Below are 15348 nucleotides of genomic sequence, written 5' to 3' on the forward strand. Positions count from 1 at the left end.
CTATCTGCTCATCTGTATGTAGTGAGTGTGTGTGTGCATGTCAGAATTATTCAGTGAGAGTAAGGTTATATACTTAGAAACAGCAACAGCTTTGGTTTATTTCAGTTGTGAATTCCGAACACAAAAAGCTGCATGCAAAGAGGTGTAATAAAGTAGTATAAAAGCAGGCAGTGATTAACAGCCCAGAAGCTTCTTTAATCGTTATCAACTATTTACAAAGAAGCATTTAAATGTTTCCCCATCTCTGGGGAGCTGGCACTTAGCATTAAAAATACATGAATAACGAATGAAGCCCTGTGTACCTTATGGCCTTTTAATAATGCAAAAATCTTTGGATTCAGGATATGATACAGGTAAACAAAGGAAAAAAGACTGGTAGGCAGAAAATAGTACGAGATCCCTATGTAAAGGAGACTTTATAGTATGTGAGGGTTAAACTGTGCAACAGCAGCTTGTTGTCAAGTTCTTTTTCTAATCAGAAAAACAACCCAAAGGGCAGGAATACAGGGAGCAGAGGGTCCAGTCATCACTGTGACTGCAGTCCTGCTGGAGAGGGAAGGCAAGTGAGAGAGCAACAACTACCTTAAGGGCATCCTGCGTGTCATCGAGGCAGTAGACCCGGATGCTGTACTCCAGTGAAGAGCAGGACAGTGGTCCAAAGATGGCCAGTTTGAGACGTTTAGCTGCTGCTTTGGTGATTGACTGTCCCACCAAGGCATACGTGCTGAGGGTCTCTGTCAGGATATGGCAGGCCTCTGGGTCCAGCTGGATATAGCATGGAGTCGTAAAGTTTTCCTCCCCGACCACCACCACATCCTAAGGGAGAAAGAGACCAAGTTAGAGCTCCTGACCCCTCAGAGCTACTCTCCTTTTAGTCAGCAATACCCCTTTCAAGCCTGGATGATGCATAAAGCCCTTGCCGTTTGCACCTTAGATTAATAAAGATTTACAATTCCTGATTCTGGCTTTTCTTCCACATAGGCACAGAGAGGGGATGATTTCTCTGGGGTGCTGATGGTGAGGATGGTGGTAGAAACCTCTTCCTGTCCTCACTCCTTTAAGACTTGTGACTCTTTCCTCTGGGCCCTGCAGCAGCTTTTAAAGCTCTGAGCACTGTTAGGCAAACAATGAAAATATCACAAATATTTTATTGAAAAAGATATTGCGGAACTAATCATTTGGTGACCATGATTTAACATCAGTTGAATCAGTGGTCACAGTGCAAATAAATAACCACCCTTCCTTTCTAAGCATGATAATAAAGAGTTATAAAAACTCAAGGAAGGAAAGTGACCTCTACGATGACCGAATGCCGTATCTACCTGAAATATCACCTGCTGCTTCGTCAGATTAATCCTCCATGGTGAGACTGCAGGGTGAAGGAAAAAAATACATACGGCCCAAATGCAGACAATCTCCCCACCTTGAGGAGGACAACAACTCCCCTGCTAATTTCTCCATTCAACCCTGAGTGTAATATCATGCATGCAACACAGGTGCTCTGAATGGCTTTGAGAGAGAGCAGAAGTGAAAAGGCAGCAGCGGATGACGGCCACCTCTTGCAAAGCCACCATGTGCCACATGATGCTCAGTGCAACTCATCTGTTCATCCCTGCTGCCTGCAGGTCTGCAGCACAAGGGGCACATCTGGCTGTTGAGCAGAATGGGCTCAACAGAAATTTGCTGTTAAGCTTGGGCACCCTGGTCTCAGGGAAAGCAGATGTGCCATGTTTATCAGGGTGGCACAATCCTTCTGGAGGGCAAGGTGCTGCAGTGTTGATTGCACCCTCTATGGCCACACCAGCAACCAGCTCTGGCATGAGGCGCTGGCCCTGAGCTATGCTGAAGGGGTGTGCATGCATATGCATGTGTGCATGCACATGTGTGCGTACGTGTGGGGCTCAGCTTGGAGGAGCTGCTCCAGAACAGAGCAAAGGAAAAAGATCACCATGTGGTGGCCAGAGACCCTGTAGACACTGTGGAGGCTGTGCTGGCACCAGAGTGTGTGTGCGGCTGGCGGAGCAATCGCTCTGTCAAGGGCAGGAGGAGGATGGAGAGAAAATGAAGAGGTGCCAGTAGCACACAGACACGAATAAGGAACATATGTGTTGGTGCCAAGAGTCAGGCTGGTGGGGTGCAGATTAGCTGGCAAGACAGACCTGCGTTCGCTGCATGCTCCTTCCCAGTGTGAAGAAGAGCTGGTGCCACAGGCAGAGGGACTAATGAAAAAGCTGGTTTAAGGCAACGCTGGACACGGCGCTCTTGCTGCTGTCAGCCCAACTGCCCTCAAAAGGCTCCCTGACCTTATTAAACCTACCCGTAGGAGAAAGTTCCCTTGCCAAATTAATTATGTGAGAGCAAACTGGTGGCAGCAGGTACCCAGGAGCACAGGACTGGAGAGGAGGGCTTTGCCAGGACAGCATAGCCTTGCTGAAAGCATCACTTTATGCTTCAGTTGTAGTGGAAGGTCCTTCTGCCACCGTGCCCCAGGACATCTTCCTGCTGCAGCACTGGCAAGGAAGCATCCCAGGCTCCCACCAAGACTGCACTGCCCAGCAACACTTGTGCAACTTTCCTGAGGTCACATGGTGCAGAGTTGGATCCTGGCTGCATGGACTGAATGAAAATGACTCTCTACCAATATCTTAGGAGGGAAAAAGAAAAGTAAGATGAGGTCTATGAGTTTTATTAAGCTGGATGATGCTTTGGTGCTGAAGCAGGAGATCATTTGCAGCATTATTTTCACTTTCTTGAAAACAGACTATGAACCAGGAGAATGAAAACTGTTTTGTAAAAAACATTTTCTTATTTCTAGGGTTAAGTAAGAAATTCTTTCAGCCACTGTTTTTTATTTTGCCTTTTCCTCGTGTCTCCATGACTTTGGCACTACATCCTGCCACGACCAAAAGCCAAAGTGCCAAAATCCTACGGTGAAGTCTATTTGATGGAAAATAGCTAGAAATAGGGGGCACCAAACTGCCCCAAGACAGCAGCTCTGCAAGGGCAGTGGGCAGCTTTGACACCTGGTGTTGAAGGGCACTGCTGCCTGCTTGTAGCAGCTGTGCATCTCACACAGAAAACTCAAAACACAGCAGCTGAAGGCCTAGCAGAGCCCCATGTGCTGTCAGTACACAAGCTAGAGCTCCTGAGCCTTACCTCCCACAGCCCCTGGGCAGCCTGGTGCTTCAGCTGTATCTGCCAGTCCTCCATGTTTGGTTCTGCACAGTGGTGCATGGTTAAAATGACGGGCCGGGTTAGCAGGGCTCCTGGTGGGCCACAGCTCACCACTGGTGTCAGAAGGGTCTGGTTGTCTTCTATGGGTGGCCTGATGGAGGAACAGAAAAATGGATACATTAAACGAGCTGAAAAAGGCAAACCGGCTCATTCAGGTATGTAAAAGTAAAAAGATTGTGCAAGCAAAGAATGGGTGGGTTTGGTTTTGGTTTTGTTGCTGTTTTTTTTTCCAAATCACAAAATGTGTTTTGTTTTTCCAAATACCACCCATTTGTCAAAACGCAGGCTCAGACAGCAAATTACAGACCGCATTTGCTGAGCACCCTCCACTCTGAAGGATCCTTGCAGACCGTATGCAGAAGCTTCATTTCAGACACTGCCAAAATGTGGTCACTGTTGCTCTTGGCAGTTGTTTATGTTTGTATGTTTAGCCATATACAAAATGAACAGTAGCTCTTGTAAGCACCACGTGTGAGCATTATTTACTGTCTGGACAGAGAAAATTGAAGAACAGAGAAAGAGATGAACTAATAAGCAAGTCTGAAACCTTGTAAGTGGTATACAGCACATCTGAGACGCGCAGTATGAGTTCAGAGTCGTCACCAAACCCACTGATACTCCATTTTACTTGAAAGGCATTCAGATCTACTAGAACAGATATCACAAATATGCCTGCAGGGAGCAGGTGTTACCAGTGGTAGAGAAAAGGCAAAGGGATGCTAAGGAATAGTGCAGAGAGCAAAACACACTTGCAAAGCCCAAGTTTTCTAGTGATAACACAGAGCTGTTCAGCTAAAAACACGGCTATTGTCCAGTGCACTTGCTGCTAGTCACTAGGAATGGGTGTTACAGGATATCATGTAAATATTTATGATACACAGCATATACTGTAGTTTGAAAATGATTGTGAGTGTGTACGTGCACCCATGTGCACTTGTAAACTATCCCAGACCAACTGCTGAGGAGCTTAAAAACAGAGGAAGCATGAGTGACTTTAACTATCCCGACATCTGGTGTATGACAAATACAGCTAACTGCGCCTCATCAGCTGCCTCCCTAAATAATACAGAGGACAAATTCATGATCCAGAAACCACCAAGCAGGAGATTAAAAGTGTTCAATGTGATCTGCGCATAAACTCCAGGTCTGCCAACAGGACCTCCCATCCTCTACTCCAGCTAAGATTCAATCCCTTGTTGATTTACAAATGCTTCTATTTATTTACAGCTGTATTGGTCTTAGTGGAATTAGTTGATACAACATTAACTACTGTTTATTTCTGCAAGTCTCAACCTTCACTAAAAGAAAGCAAAATAGATAGCTGTAATCTTAGACACAAAAAAAATCTCTACAAAAGCTGTTTTGATGCACAATTTATTGCACCTATTCTGGTTATTGCAAAGATATGTCCACAGGCATATCCTCATTTTGCCCACCTTAATTCTCTCTAAATATTCTATTAACCTCACAGAACACGAAAGACAAAGTTTTGCAAAATCGTGTTTCAAAGTGGGATGAAGGCACTTTTGAAAAGTATCTCTTGTTGCTACAAACGTTGTGGAAGGTTTTTGTAACATTTGAGGGAAAAATAAACCAAAAAACAAACCAAAAAAGGTCCAGCACGAAAAAATTTAAATCTATGCAAATCAGTAAATCCAGATGATATGCATCCATGGAAATTAACTGATGAGTTTACTAAATGACTTAACAATTGTTTCTGAAAAGCCATGGACTGGAAAGAAACAGCTGTGATATAGCTGCCTTTCAAAAAAGATGTAAAGTATAACAATCTGGACAGCTATCATGTATTATGCTGGTTATTTTTGCCTAACAAATAGTACACAAAAGAAATGAAACGCTGGCAGTTACAGTAGTTAGTCCAGCTCCTCTTGCATGCTGCAGGGATCTCTGGATTCAAGGATTTAGAAGATCAGTGGTCATTCTCTTGCAAGACTGAACTGAATAAATTATTGGGCAGTTTTTGACTAAAATGTTACTTCTTCCCTTCTTCCTCAGACTCATTTACTTTTTTTTCTTCATTTTTCTTTGTAAAAGCAACAAGGAGCTTCAAAACACTCCCATTGTGCCCGTTGTGGTTTTACATGGTCATAACCTTGTGTATTAATGAGTATTTGAACTGTCTCCTGCAGTCTAAAATTCAAGAAATTTCAAAACCCACAATGCTTTATGAAAAAGATCTTTCAAAATTACAATATTTGTCTGAAAAGCTACAGATATAACAAGCTACAGACTTAATCATCTTGTTAACCTAACTTCATCTAAAAGACTACTGACCCATGAAGAAGAAAGAAAAAAACCCAACAAGTTATCATAGTTTTTTGACTGAATTACAAAACCAGCAGTCAAAAATAATTTAGGGGGGAATATATCATGATTGCCATAAACAAAAATATCATGCAGTGCATTGTAGGTGAAAAATGAGTTAAAATCGACAAGAATCTGAGCACTGATGCATGCGGTTAAAAAAGCCAAAAGGTCATTAAAATAATATGGTACTGATAAATCATATAGCCAGAAGTTGTCTCAAAGTAAAATTAAGTTTAGTCACTGCTCCGTGACAAAATTTTGTTAGCTGTTAAATTTTAGGACTGTGATGGAAAGCATAATTCTGTGCTGCAACATTTTACATCTGATTAGCAGAAGTATAAAAAACGATGCAGAACACGAAGTCAGGATGCACAGTCAGCAAGTGAGATGGGAAGCGGATACAAAAGTACAAAGGACATGCAAAACCAGCAAGACTTATTATTTTTTCCCCCAGTTGGTAAACAGCATCTTTGCCACCAGAGATTCACCGCTGAATGGATGAGATATGCATGCTCCTGACGTGGGTATTTATGCCACAGGACACTCTGATGAGTGGGGATCAAAAAAATGGGTGAGTTGCAGGGATGTGTGACTTTCCAGCCCCTAATTGTTACCAGATACACATCTGAGTCCAGCACCCCAAAGTTACTCAACGCTGCCAGTCCTAGTGACTGTCCACTATCTACCTCATGCAGGTAAACCTTTAAAAACCGAGATGCAATGGGTTACAGAGGAGTCCTTGAGTGGTACAAAAGAGTGCTGTCACTGAATAGGTGAAATCCCAGCTCTACTGAAGTCCATGCTAAACCTCTGACTCCTGTGAGGCCACAATTTCTACTCACAATGTGGAGAATAATGTAAATAACAACATTAAACTTGCAGATAGCAATTAATAAGGAATATTGCAAGTCACAATGAGAGCCAGAAAACAATGCAACAGATTCAGAGAGGGTGAAAAGATGGGTAGGAAGTAAATTCATATTAATCATATAGCAGCTCATGCTGCCAGAGCAAAACAAGTTCCAAACATACTTATTTAGTAGTAAAGAAAGCAATAAAAGTGAAAAAAATCTCGGGTGAGCTTACTGCAACGCAGCAGGCATCAAGTTGTAATGTGACATAGTGGCAAAAAGCAAATATGATTTCTGAGGCTGCATGGGACAAGACCTGTCAGAGCACTCTGAGGTGCTTTCCTATCCAGCTGCAACGTGACTGCAGGTAGCAAGGTGTTTAGGGACCACAGCAAGATATCAGAAATAAACACCTGAAACCCAGAGGAATGAGGCTAAACCACAAAATGGCACATAGAGCAGAGAAGTACCCTATGACAACTGACATGAAAAAGGACCAAATATCCCTTGACAGATATTTTCTCATTTCTCACTGTTTCCAATTTCCATTTTAAAACAAAAGGATTATGCTTTACTATAGCTAATGAGAATGGAAACAGATGCAGTACACAAGATGTATCATACAAGAGATATTAATCTTTCTGCTTCAAGGCATAAACCCCACACTAATTGGTGGAATTAGTAAATAACAAATCCCCCTGAAGACAAGTTATGTTGTAGTCATTCATTATGAGCAATTTTCTTCCTTCTCCTGGAGCAGGTGATGCAGCACCAGCAAAGCCAGGATGAGCCAGGCCTAAGATGAGTACCTGTTGTGACTGAGTATTGTGATTTCTGTATTGTGGATGACAGAAGATCCAGCACACAGACACAGGGAAACATATAGAGCAAGGGAGTTATCTCCTCTAAAGCCAAAAGATCTATGAGCAGAAATCTTAAAAACTGTGAGCCAGAACATACTTTTAGGCTGTTATCAAAAAAAGAACCTGAGCTCCCCAAAAACCTCATGCGCATGTGCTTCACTTTAGGCTTGCAGCAGTCTTGGGACAATTTATCAGATGAGATGGGCATTGGGTTGTATGACTCGGAAGTCTCTTCATTGGAGGCAAAGAAGTTGCTTTTGTTTTACAAAGATCTGACAGAGATTAAAAATCAATCCCCTGTTTATCATTGCTATTGAAAGGCGCTGACAGTAACTGAAAGGTTTTCAGATATTTTTAGATGTTGTCCCGTCCCACACTGCTTATCAAGAACATTCAACTTTAATTTAAAAGCAAATAAACTTTGATGCACTATATCTGGGCCCTTCACAATCAAATTTGTGTTTTTAATGGGATTACTCATTTGAAACTGTCTCCTTGTAATACACCAGACCATATTCATTAAGGTATGAATCAGACAGCAGATGTGAGCACAACTAGAGAAATCTCTGCTTCTCAGTTGGCCTACATTGTGCTTCCTGGCACCATGAGTAGATCTTACACGCAATCACAGCAGCTCAGGAAGCACAGGATGGAGCAGCAAGAGAAGAATGGCTACAGCAACAGATGGCAACCCTTCTACACAGCTTAGCCAAAACTCACAGGGAAGACATTTTACTTGTCCTTTCATTCTTGGGGCTTTATTTTTAATATGCGTTCCTTTTAAGTTACAGATTTATTTTGATTTCTGGACTGATCCTGATTTTTCTGTCAGTCTGCCTTTAGAAGGAAAATGATCTGAAATGTTGTCCTCTCCTTTTGCTCTTTTGCTGACGGTCTGGTTTTTTTATGTTGAATTTTTCAATTACAGTGACTGGCACTTCATGAAATTGTCTTCTGGAGTTGCAAAGTAATTTTGTTTATGCAACTGAGATACAGACAGAAGGTGGAGAAATGAGATGTAGAAGACTTCAATTTCTTTTACTTCACATCACAGTTTAGAGTTTACTGGTGAAAAACACAACATTGTTCTTTGGATCAAACTCATTGATTAGCTGTGTGACTTTAATATAAAGTCTATACATACCCTATAAGGAGACTGATCCAAATCCTGACAAGGCTCACCTGAGCCTTCTCTCTTTTAGGGTAGCTAATTTAGAAGTTGCACAATTTATGTGTGTCTTCCACCAAGATCTTCAGGAGCGCTGCTTGGTGCATTCTTCAGGGTTGTCACATTTTGTAGGCATGGAGACAACCACTTTCATTTCCATCATCTCCTGTGTGATGGATTATACAGGAGTGTCCTTCACTGTGCCATATTTAGTGCAGTTCTTGCCTCTGATTAGAGTATGCAAGAGTAGCTCCACCTAAAGCTGTAGCAAGCTCGGCAGGGGTTCACACAGGAACACGGGAACTGCCAAACAAGATCAAACCAGTGGTCCATCAAGACCCAGACACCATCTAGCACTGACTGGTGCCAGATGTTTCTGAAGGAAGCACACAGCTCCACTAATTTAGCTCACAGCTAAATTTGTTTTTTAACCCGAGGCAGTCAAGAAAATCCTGAGGGTTGGAGGTTTATACTCGTACTATTTAATGCTTAGTCGTGTGAGACCTAGGCTCTCACAGATACTCATGGGTACACAGATGCTCTTGTCAGGTTACTGGTCACAGCAATATGTTTGTTTTATAGATGAAACCACAACTCAGGAAGGAACCTCTTCTTTTAAATCTCCAAGTTGGTGATACTTCCCCAGACTAAAGGAGAGAGCATCTGATCATCACTGAAAAAGTCAGCAAGCTTCAAGACAGAAACCTGTCTGATGTCTATGAAATATTCTCATAGGCTTGTCATTTTTTCATACATACACGCACATATCTATACATGTATGTGTACACACACATATATACATAGATACCATTTTTCCCACAATAGCCACTTCATAAAGCACACGGACCTTTCTATGAAGTTAACATGCCCGCCAGGGATCAGAGCTCGGTAGCTGCTTGCCATTCATACTGTCCTGAATGACAGCAGAATGAGGATAAGCTTGCAGTGCAGAAGCAGGAAAATAAGCCTGCTGGAGTACTAGTCTAGGGAAAGAGAAAACCCACTGTGCCATACGCATGCTAACACACTTAGAGAAAACAACTGCCTCCAGGTGGCATTTATTGCAAGCCACCAGAACCCTGGTTCACTGCAGAAGGATAATGCTTTTAGTGTGAGCCTCCTGCTCTCACATGTTTCTATGGATATGCAATGGAATAAGTAGAGTGTCTCAAAAAGCTCTTCTAACCAATCTGTAAGGCAACATAAACAGTGCTATTGCTGGGTTGTGAAGTCTCAGAAAATTCTGTGCTGCAGGATTCAGAGACTAACTGAGGAAATGTACTTGGAAAACAAAAGAGGAATTTGCAGGACTCTGAGGTACAACAGATTTCCTGTTTCAACTTGACTGTTCCAAAGTTGTTTCCTATTTCTACAAACTAAGGGTGAGCTAAACTTTATGTTGCCGTAGATACATGAGCTATGATGGTGACAGACTGCTGCTGCACTGATTGTATTTAGGGTAGCACTACAGGGACCACAATCTTGCCTCAGTGGTGGCTGTATATCAAGAAAAAAAAGACTGCCTTCATTTCTGTTTATAACACCCATTTTATAGTTTTCTATATGTCCCCTTCCAAACTACATCAACACACAAGACTTTCCAGCCCACACACATTTACACAGTGCTCACGAAAATAAATACAGGATCGCACAGGGTTTATAGAACACACTCCAGTTACCACTTGGCCACAAAAATGAATGTCTGCATCGAGTCGTTACTGTGGACTATCACTCTCTGCTGGAGTGCTGTAAGAGTGCAGCAGCAGATCTGAAAAATAGTTATGCCACACGCTAACTTGTGGTACTCATATGTCTGCAATTATATGAAGCAGCATCTGTGGCCCATGCAGTCAGAAAAAAGAGGTTTTGACTGAGCTGCAGCTCTGCTACAGCAATTGAAGTGTCTGCACAGCCCTGCAGCAGGAGACCATTACAGCTGGGTGCTGGGTGCCATCCACCCCATTCTGCACTGGGGAAAGGGATCAGGTAACAGGCGGAAGATGCTACAGTCCTGCAGAGTTTAAGCCCTTTTCAGTGAATATTCAGTCACCAGTGATCTAGACAACACCTGATGAGCTCCATTTTAAATGTCTTAGAGGTAGCTGATCTCCATGAGCATGAAAAGCCTGGCATGCCGGAGGTGGCATGAAAAACTGCCACAAGTCAAAAAAGCAGCTGGGTCCTATGCACCCATAAAGCGATTACCACAACAACAGAATGAGGCCTGATGCCCCAGGGGAACTAAATAACTTCTCAAAGTCTTCATTGCAAGTGAGGACTCACACCCTTCCATTCACTTCTGCAGGCATACTTCAACATACTTGCTCAGTTTGGCAGACAACGCAGCTCTAACCACGGTTTTCCCAATATAGGTTAACCTAGCCTTCTATCCCCTGGGTGACCTGCTGAGTAACAGCTATCACAAAGCACACAGAGGAGGCTTTATGACCCCTAAAGAAAATAAATCAGACTAGCTTGTGACATTGCTGTCCACAGCTGCATGAATGGGAAGAATGGGAAGCAGGGATTCCCTCCATAACTGGCAGGAAAGAAAATAATTGCACATATAACTCCTCCTAGGAATAACTTTATTTTTTTTTTAATAATTAGATATTTTAAAAAGGGAGATTTAAAGCCAAGTTGAACAACACTGGATGCCCTCTGATTTTAGGGATTTTTTTTCCTTCTGCAGGAAAGGGTCCTTTTCAATGCTGTTTGTAAATGTCTTTAAAACAGCCAAAACAAACAGGAATACAATCAATACTAGGTATGAACAGAGACACTTTTTCTGTAGCTGCAATTAGCTGTTTTCAAAGAGCAGGCCATGAATAATGTATGCAAAAGGGTGGGTGGGGGAGTTACTTAATTTTTCTTTAAGCAGATTATTTTAGCACGAGTGAAAGACTACCAGTCTAAAAAACAGTGTTCAGTATCACGCAGTGTATAAACAGCTGTGGCTTAGCACATAATAAAAGCCATTAAACGGCTGAGCCAAAAAACCTATCTAGCTATGAGGAGGGAAAAGAGGCAAAGTACCATGTAATGATTGCCTAGATTCACATTTGCCATTCAGTCTTTGTGCATGAGTCCATTCTGCAGACTAAGATCCCACCTTTCTATTCATGAGGTTTTTCTAAACTGCTTCAAATGGTATTGTGACCTTTTTGGAAACTCTTTTTTTTTATGCCAGGGCTGCTAGATCGCTCAGTAGACATTAAGGTCTAGAATATGAATTGGCCACACATGCAGGTGGGAACAACAGGGGTTATCCCAATATTGGCTCTGGGTGGCCCTTGGCCTGCTGTGCCTGGGGCTGGGCAGAACAATCTGCTTGCTTCTACCTCAGAGCAAGGAGGGGTGGAGGACACCAAAAGCTTTGGCTCCATCCTCTTCACTGCATGGACTAGCCAAGCCCATGAAGGGTGAAGTAACAATTCACCTTCATTATCATAGGAGAGGAGATTTTACAAGCCAGACACTCAGGCACCTGTGCCTCCGCAGAGCAGACTTGTCACCTCGCTTCTCCGCTCCCTTCTCATTCACAGCATAGGTCTTTATCAAGAGGTTACCTCACACCTTCTCTGCCTCACCAAACTCATGCTGGCACGTTTTCCTTGCTTCTGGCTATGATTCAGCATTCCTTCAGCCTGAGGGCTTGCTGCAGAGTGCAACACTTGATTAGAAAAGCAGAAGTCTGAGCTGGGTTTGTGGCAAAGTTTATCCTTGCTCGCATTTTACCTCCAAGTCAGCAAACAGCTTGAGTGCTGTAGGCTTTGCATAAGCATATTACCACAGGTCTTTAGGTACTGCATTTTTTCCTCCCATTAATACATGAACAAATGAAGGTAATCTTTTACCTCATGTTCTCCTTCCTTTGAACTGTCACATACATTTCATAGACTCTGCCTTGTGGAACAGCACCTGCTGGGATCAGCAAGCTTACTCCTGCAGAACAAAGGAGACACAAAAGATGATAAATTGGAGAAAAACAAAACCCAGGCAAATGGGCCTGTGGAGTGACAGAAGAGGCAGAAGATGAAGCCTGCAATGCCACGTTTTCACCCAGTCTCACCAGTAGACTCTACATGACCTCAGCAACTTGGGAGAAGAAGTATTTACTATGACCCATGTCTCTCTGGCAGTGAGATGGCTTGTTATTACTCCTCTTGTGCATCAGCACTGAAATATGGGAGAAGAGGATTTTCTTCCCTTCCCTTATATTTTATTTAAAGAGCAGGCAGATGGTTATGCTGCTGCTTACCTTGTAAAATGATGGGAAAATAAACAAACCTGACTAAAATTTCCAGCAGCTGTAACAGGACATCTCTCTGTAGTTAATTCTTACTTAATTAAAATTGGGAAAGAAAGGCAATGGAGGACTGTCCCAGGAAGCAATGGGAACTAGCTGTTTCCTGAAAGATGGCTTCTGTGACTGGCATCCTGTCTTCTAATGCACTCAGCTTCTAATTAGACTACTAGGGAGACAAAATTTGGCTTCTTGGTATTTTGAATGTGTAAAGTGGTTCAAAACTTGGGTATCCAACCTTGAAAAAAATGTGGGCAAATATGCTCGGTGTCCTTTTCAGGGGTGATTAGCTGCACACTTGGTTACAAAACCCTGTCATTACTGCCCTTTCAGAAATGTCCTGTTGTTACATGACAAACACAGCACATGAACCAGCTATTTCACTCTGCTGGACACGTCTCAGCCAGCTGTCTTTGCAGATGTAGATTAGCTTGGAATCAGTGGCAATGATTTTAATACACTTATTACTACATAGCTGAAAATAAACCTAGAGGCATACTATTTACATATATACACATGCAAAAGAGAGGCTTTATAGAAAGCTTGCACAGCCCTGTCTTTTCTTTAGCACTTGTGGTTTGGTTATGCTGAAGACCTTCCATGTGTTGGTGTACAGCAGCTCAGTCCCATACCTTGCTTTGAAGGGTAGGGAATAGTTAGGAAAGCATTTTACATGAACACCTTCTCACACTTGTTTCCTTGCAGGCATGTTGCAACCTAACCTATGCATGTCCTCAGCTGTAACAGGGCAAGTATAGTGTAAATGAAAGGCTTTGATCATATCACTAGGAGGACATACATACATCTAGAAGCAGCATGGAGGCATACACGAGTGGTAGATAGATTGATATATTTTACAAATCATAACCATTTTTAAGGGATTACAGCAATAAATAACCATTTTTTTCTTTATATATTGATATTAATATATGTGAATTAAATGTGACTAATAGACTGATGACAATGTGCACCACCATGGCATAATAAACCTGAGTATTAATATCTACTTTCAGCTGCTACTTCAAGAAACGTGAAATCCAGGGTTGTATAGCACGAATATTCAACATTGCTCAGCAGTCAGCACCAGATTTCTTTAAGTAGTTAAGCTTTCACTTAAATTGAATAGCTATTTTTACCCCCTATTCCATGGTAGCTCAGAGAGAGTGCCTACAAGGGTACACACCATCTCTTTTTGGTCAGAGCACCGTGCTGTAAAATGGCCCAGAGCTGACCACAAGATGCAAAGGAGAAATCCCCCACATCCAATGTTTCATGCATTTGATTCAATCCCACTTCAGATGTTAATATTGTTTCTCATTACTATGCCAAAGCACAGGAACATCTAGGTGCTGAACTTTCTCAACACTTCATTTAAGAACCAAACAGCAATATGCCTCTTCCCCCAAAAAATCCAGCTGCAAGAGCTGAGCTCTCCCAAGGCTGCCCAGGGACTACCTGGATGCTCTGAACCTGCCTCCTGATGCCCGGGTGGCATGAAGGGGGCCTAGCAGCGTGGCCTTGTATTGTAAGAGAAAGACTGAGCCGCACTTTGCAATTACATCAAAAGGCACTTGATGCTCGGTCCCTCTCTTTCCTAGTTGTAAAAGAAGTCAACAATACATGTAACAAGGTGAGAAATACAGAAGAGACACTCTTGGGTCTTATTTTTCTTAGGTATGTAATGTGTGCAGGAAAAAAGCTTTCAAAAAATTAGTATTCTGGTGTCCTTCAATACCACATAGTCTGAAATGAATTGGAAGTGGAACAACCAATTTTTTTTTTTTTTAATTATTTTGTTCTTTTTATGTGTGATAACAAGATTGAGGCTTTCTGGCTTGGAGTCCCTTTTCTAGAGCTGCATGAAAGGAAATGGTGAAGGATGCTGAATCGCACTTCACACAGGGAAGCTCTAAAGCTTTGCATGTCTCAAAGTGGCTAAGAGCCCTGCGTTATTCTGTTTAAAAGGTGACCAGGGCTTTGGGAAAAGAATATTTGAAGTACGTTGGTAAACCTGAAAGGGAAAGGAAGAAAACATCTGTTGGTTCCGAACAAAGAAAAGGCAGGGTCCTTGATTATTCCTGCATAAAAGCAAGCTAACTCCACTTAAAACTGCAAAACAACCACACCTTTAAGCCCACAATGACTAGCACTTACCTGAATTGGGAATTACTAAGTGACCTCCTAAGGAGTTGAATGTTCCAAATGCAGTGCACGATGGGTCAGTCTGCCGAGCAAGGCTTTGGTTCTTCAGGTTCAGGGTCTCATTCTCCAGCAGTGACTGTGTAATCTGCGGGGACAACTTGGAGGAGAAGTCGGACAGGTCATCCTGGGGGGTGACTGCACCAGAGGTGTTATAAACCTTGATCTTCAGGTTGGGCAGCGGGTCCAGGATTGGAGAATTGGTCATTGGGATTTTATCAGAGACATCATGCAAGGCATAAACAGGACCTCTGTACATGGCTGCAGCAGAAGTGAGGTCTGGTGGCACAGCCAGGAGATCTGCATTGGAGATGAGAAGAAAGAACACTATTACTTCTCTATTCCGATAACTTTCTTCTGGATAACAATTCAGGTTTACATTCTGCATTTTGCCTTTCA

The 15348-nt window shown here is 42.5% G+C and overlaps 1 protein-coding gene across 2 annotated transcripts in view; it reads right to left on the reverse strand.

Moving 5' to 3' along the window:
* Positions 1–15348, reverse strand: part of UNC5C (unc-5 netrin receptor C) — a gene marked incomplete at both ends in the record, with an annotated part of 250220 nt that overhangs the window by 8622 nt on the left and 226250 nt on the right. For both annotated transcript variants that reach the window (XM_080614327.1, XM_080614326.1), the window contains 4 exons: positions 583–816; positions 3157–3325; positions 12302–12389; positions 14905–15249. In XM_080614327.1, coding sequence (XP_080470453.1) covers positions 583–816; positions 3157–3325; positions 12302–12389; positions 14905–15249 — 836 coding nt within the window. The remainder of the gene's footprint in view (positions 1–582; positions 817–3156; positions 3326–12301; positions 12390–14904; positions 15250–15348) is intronic.

The sequence above is a fragment of the Psittacula echo genome (assembly GCF_963264785.1).
Source record: "Psittacula echo genome assembly, chromosome: 1".
In the NCBI taxonomy this organism is placed as follows: Eukaryota; Metazoa; Chordata; class Aves; order Psittaciformes; family Psittacidae; genus Psittacula; species Psittacula echo.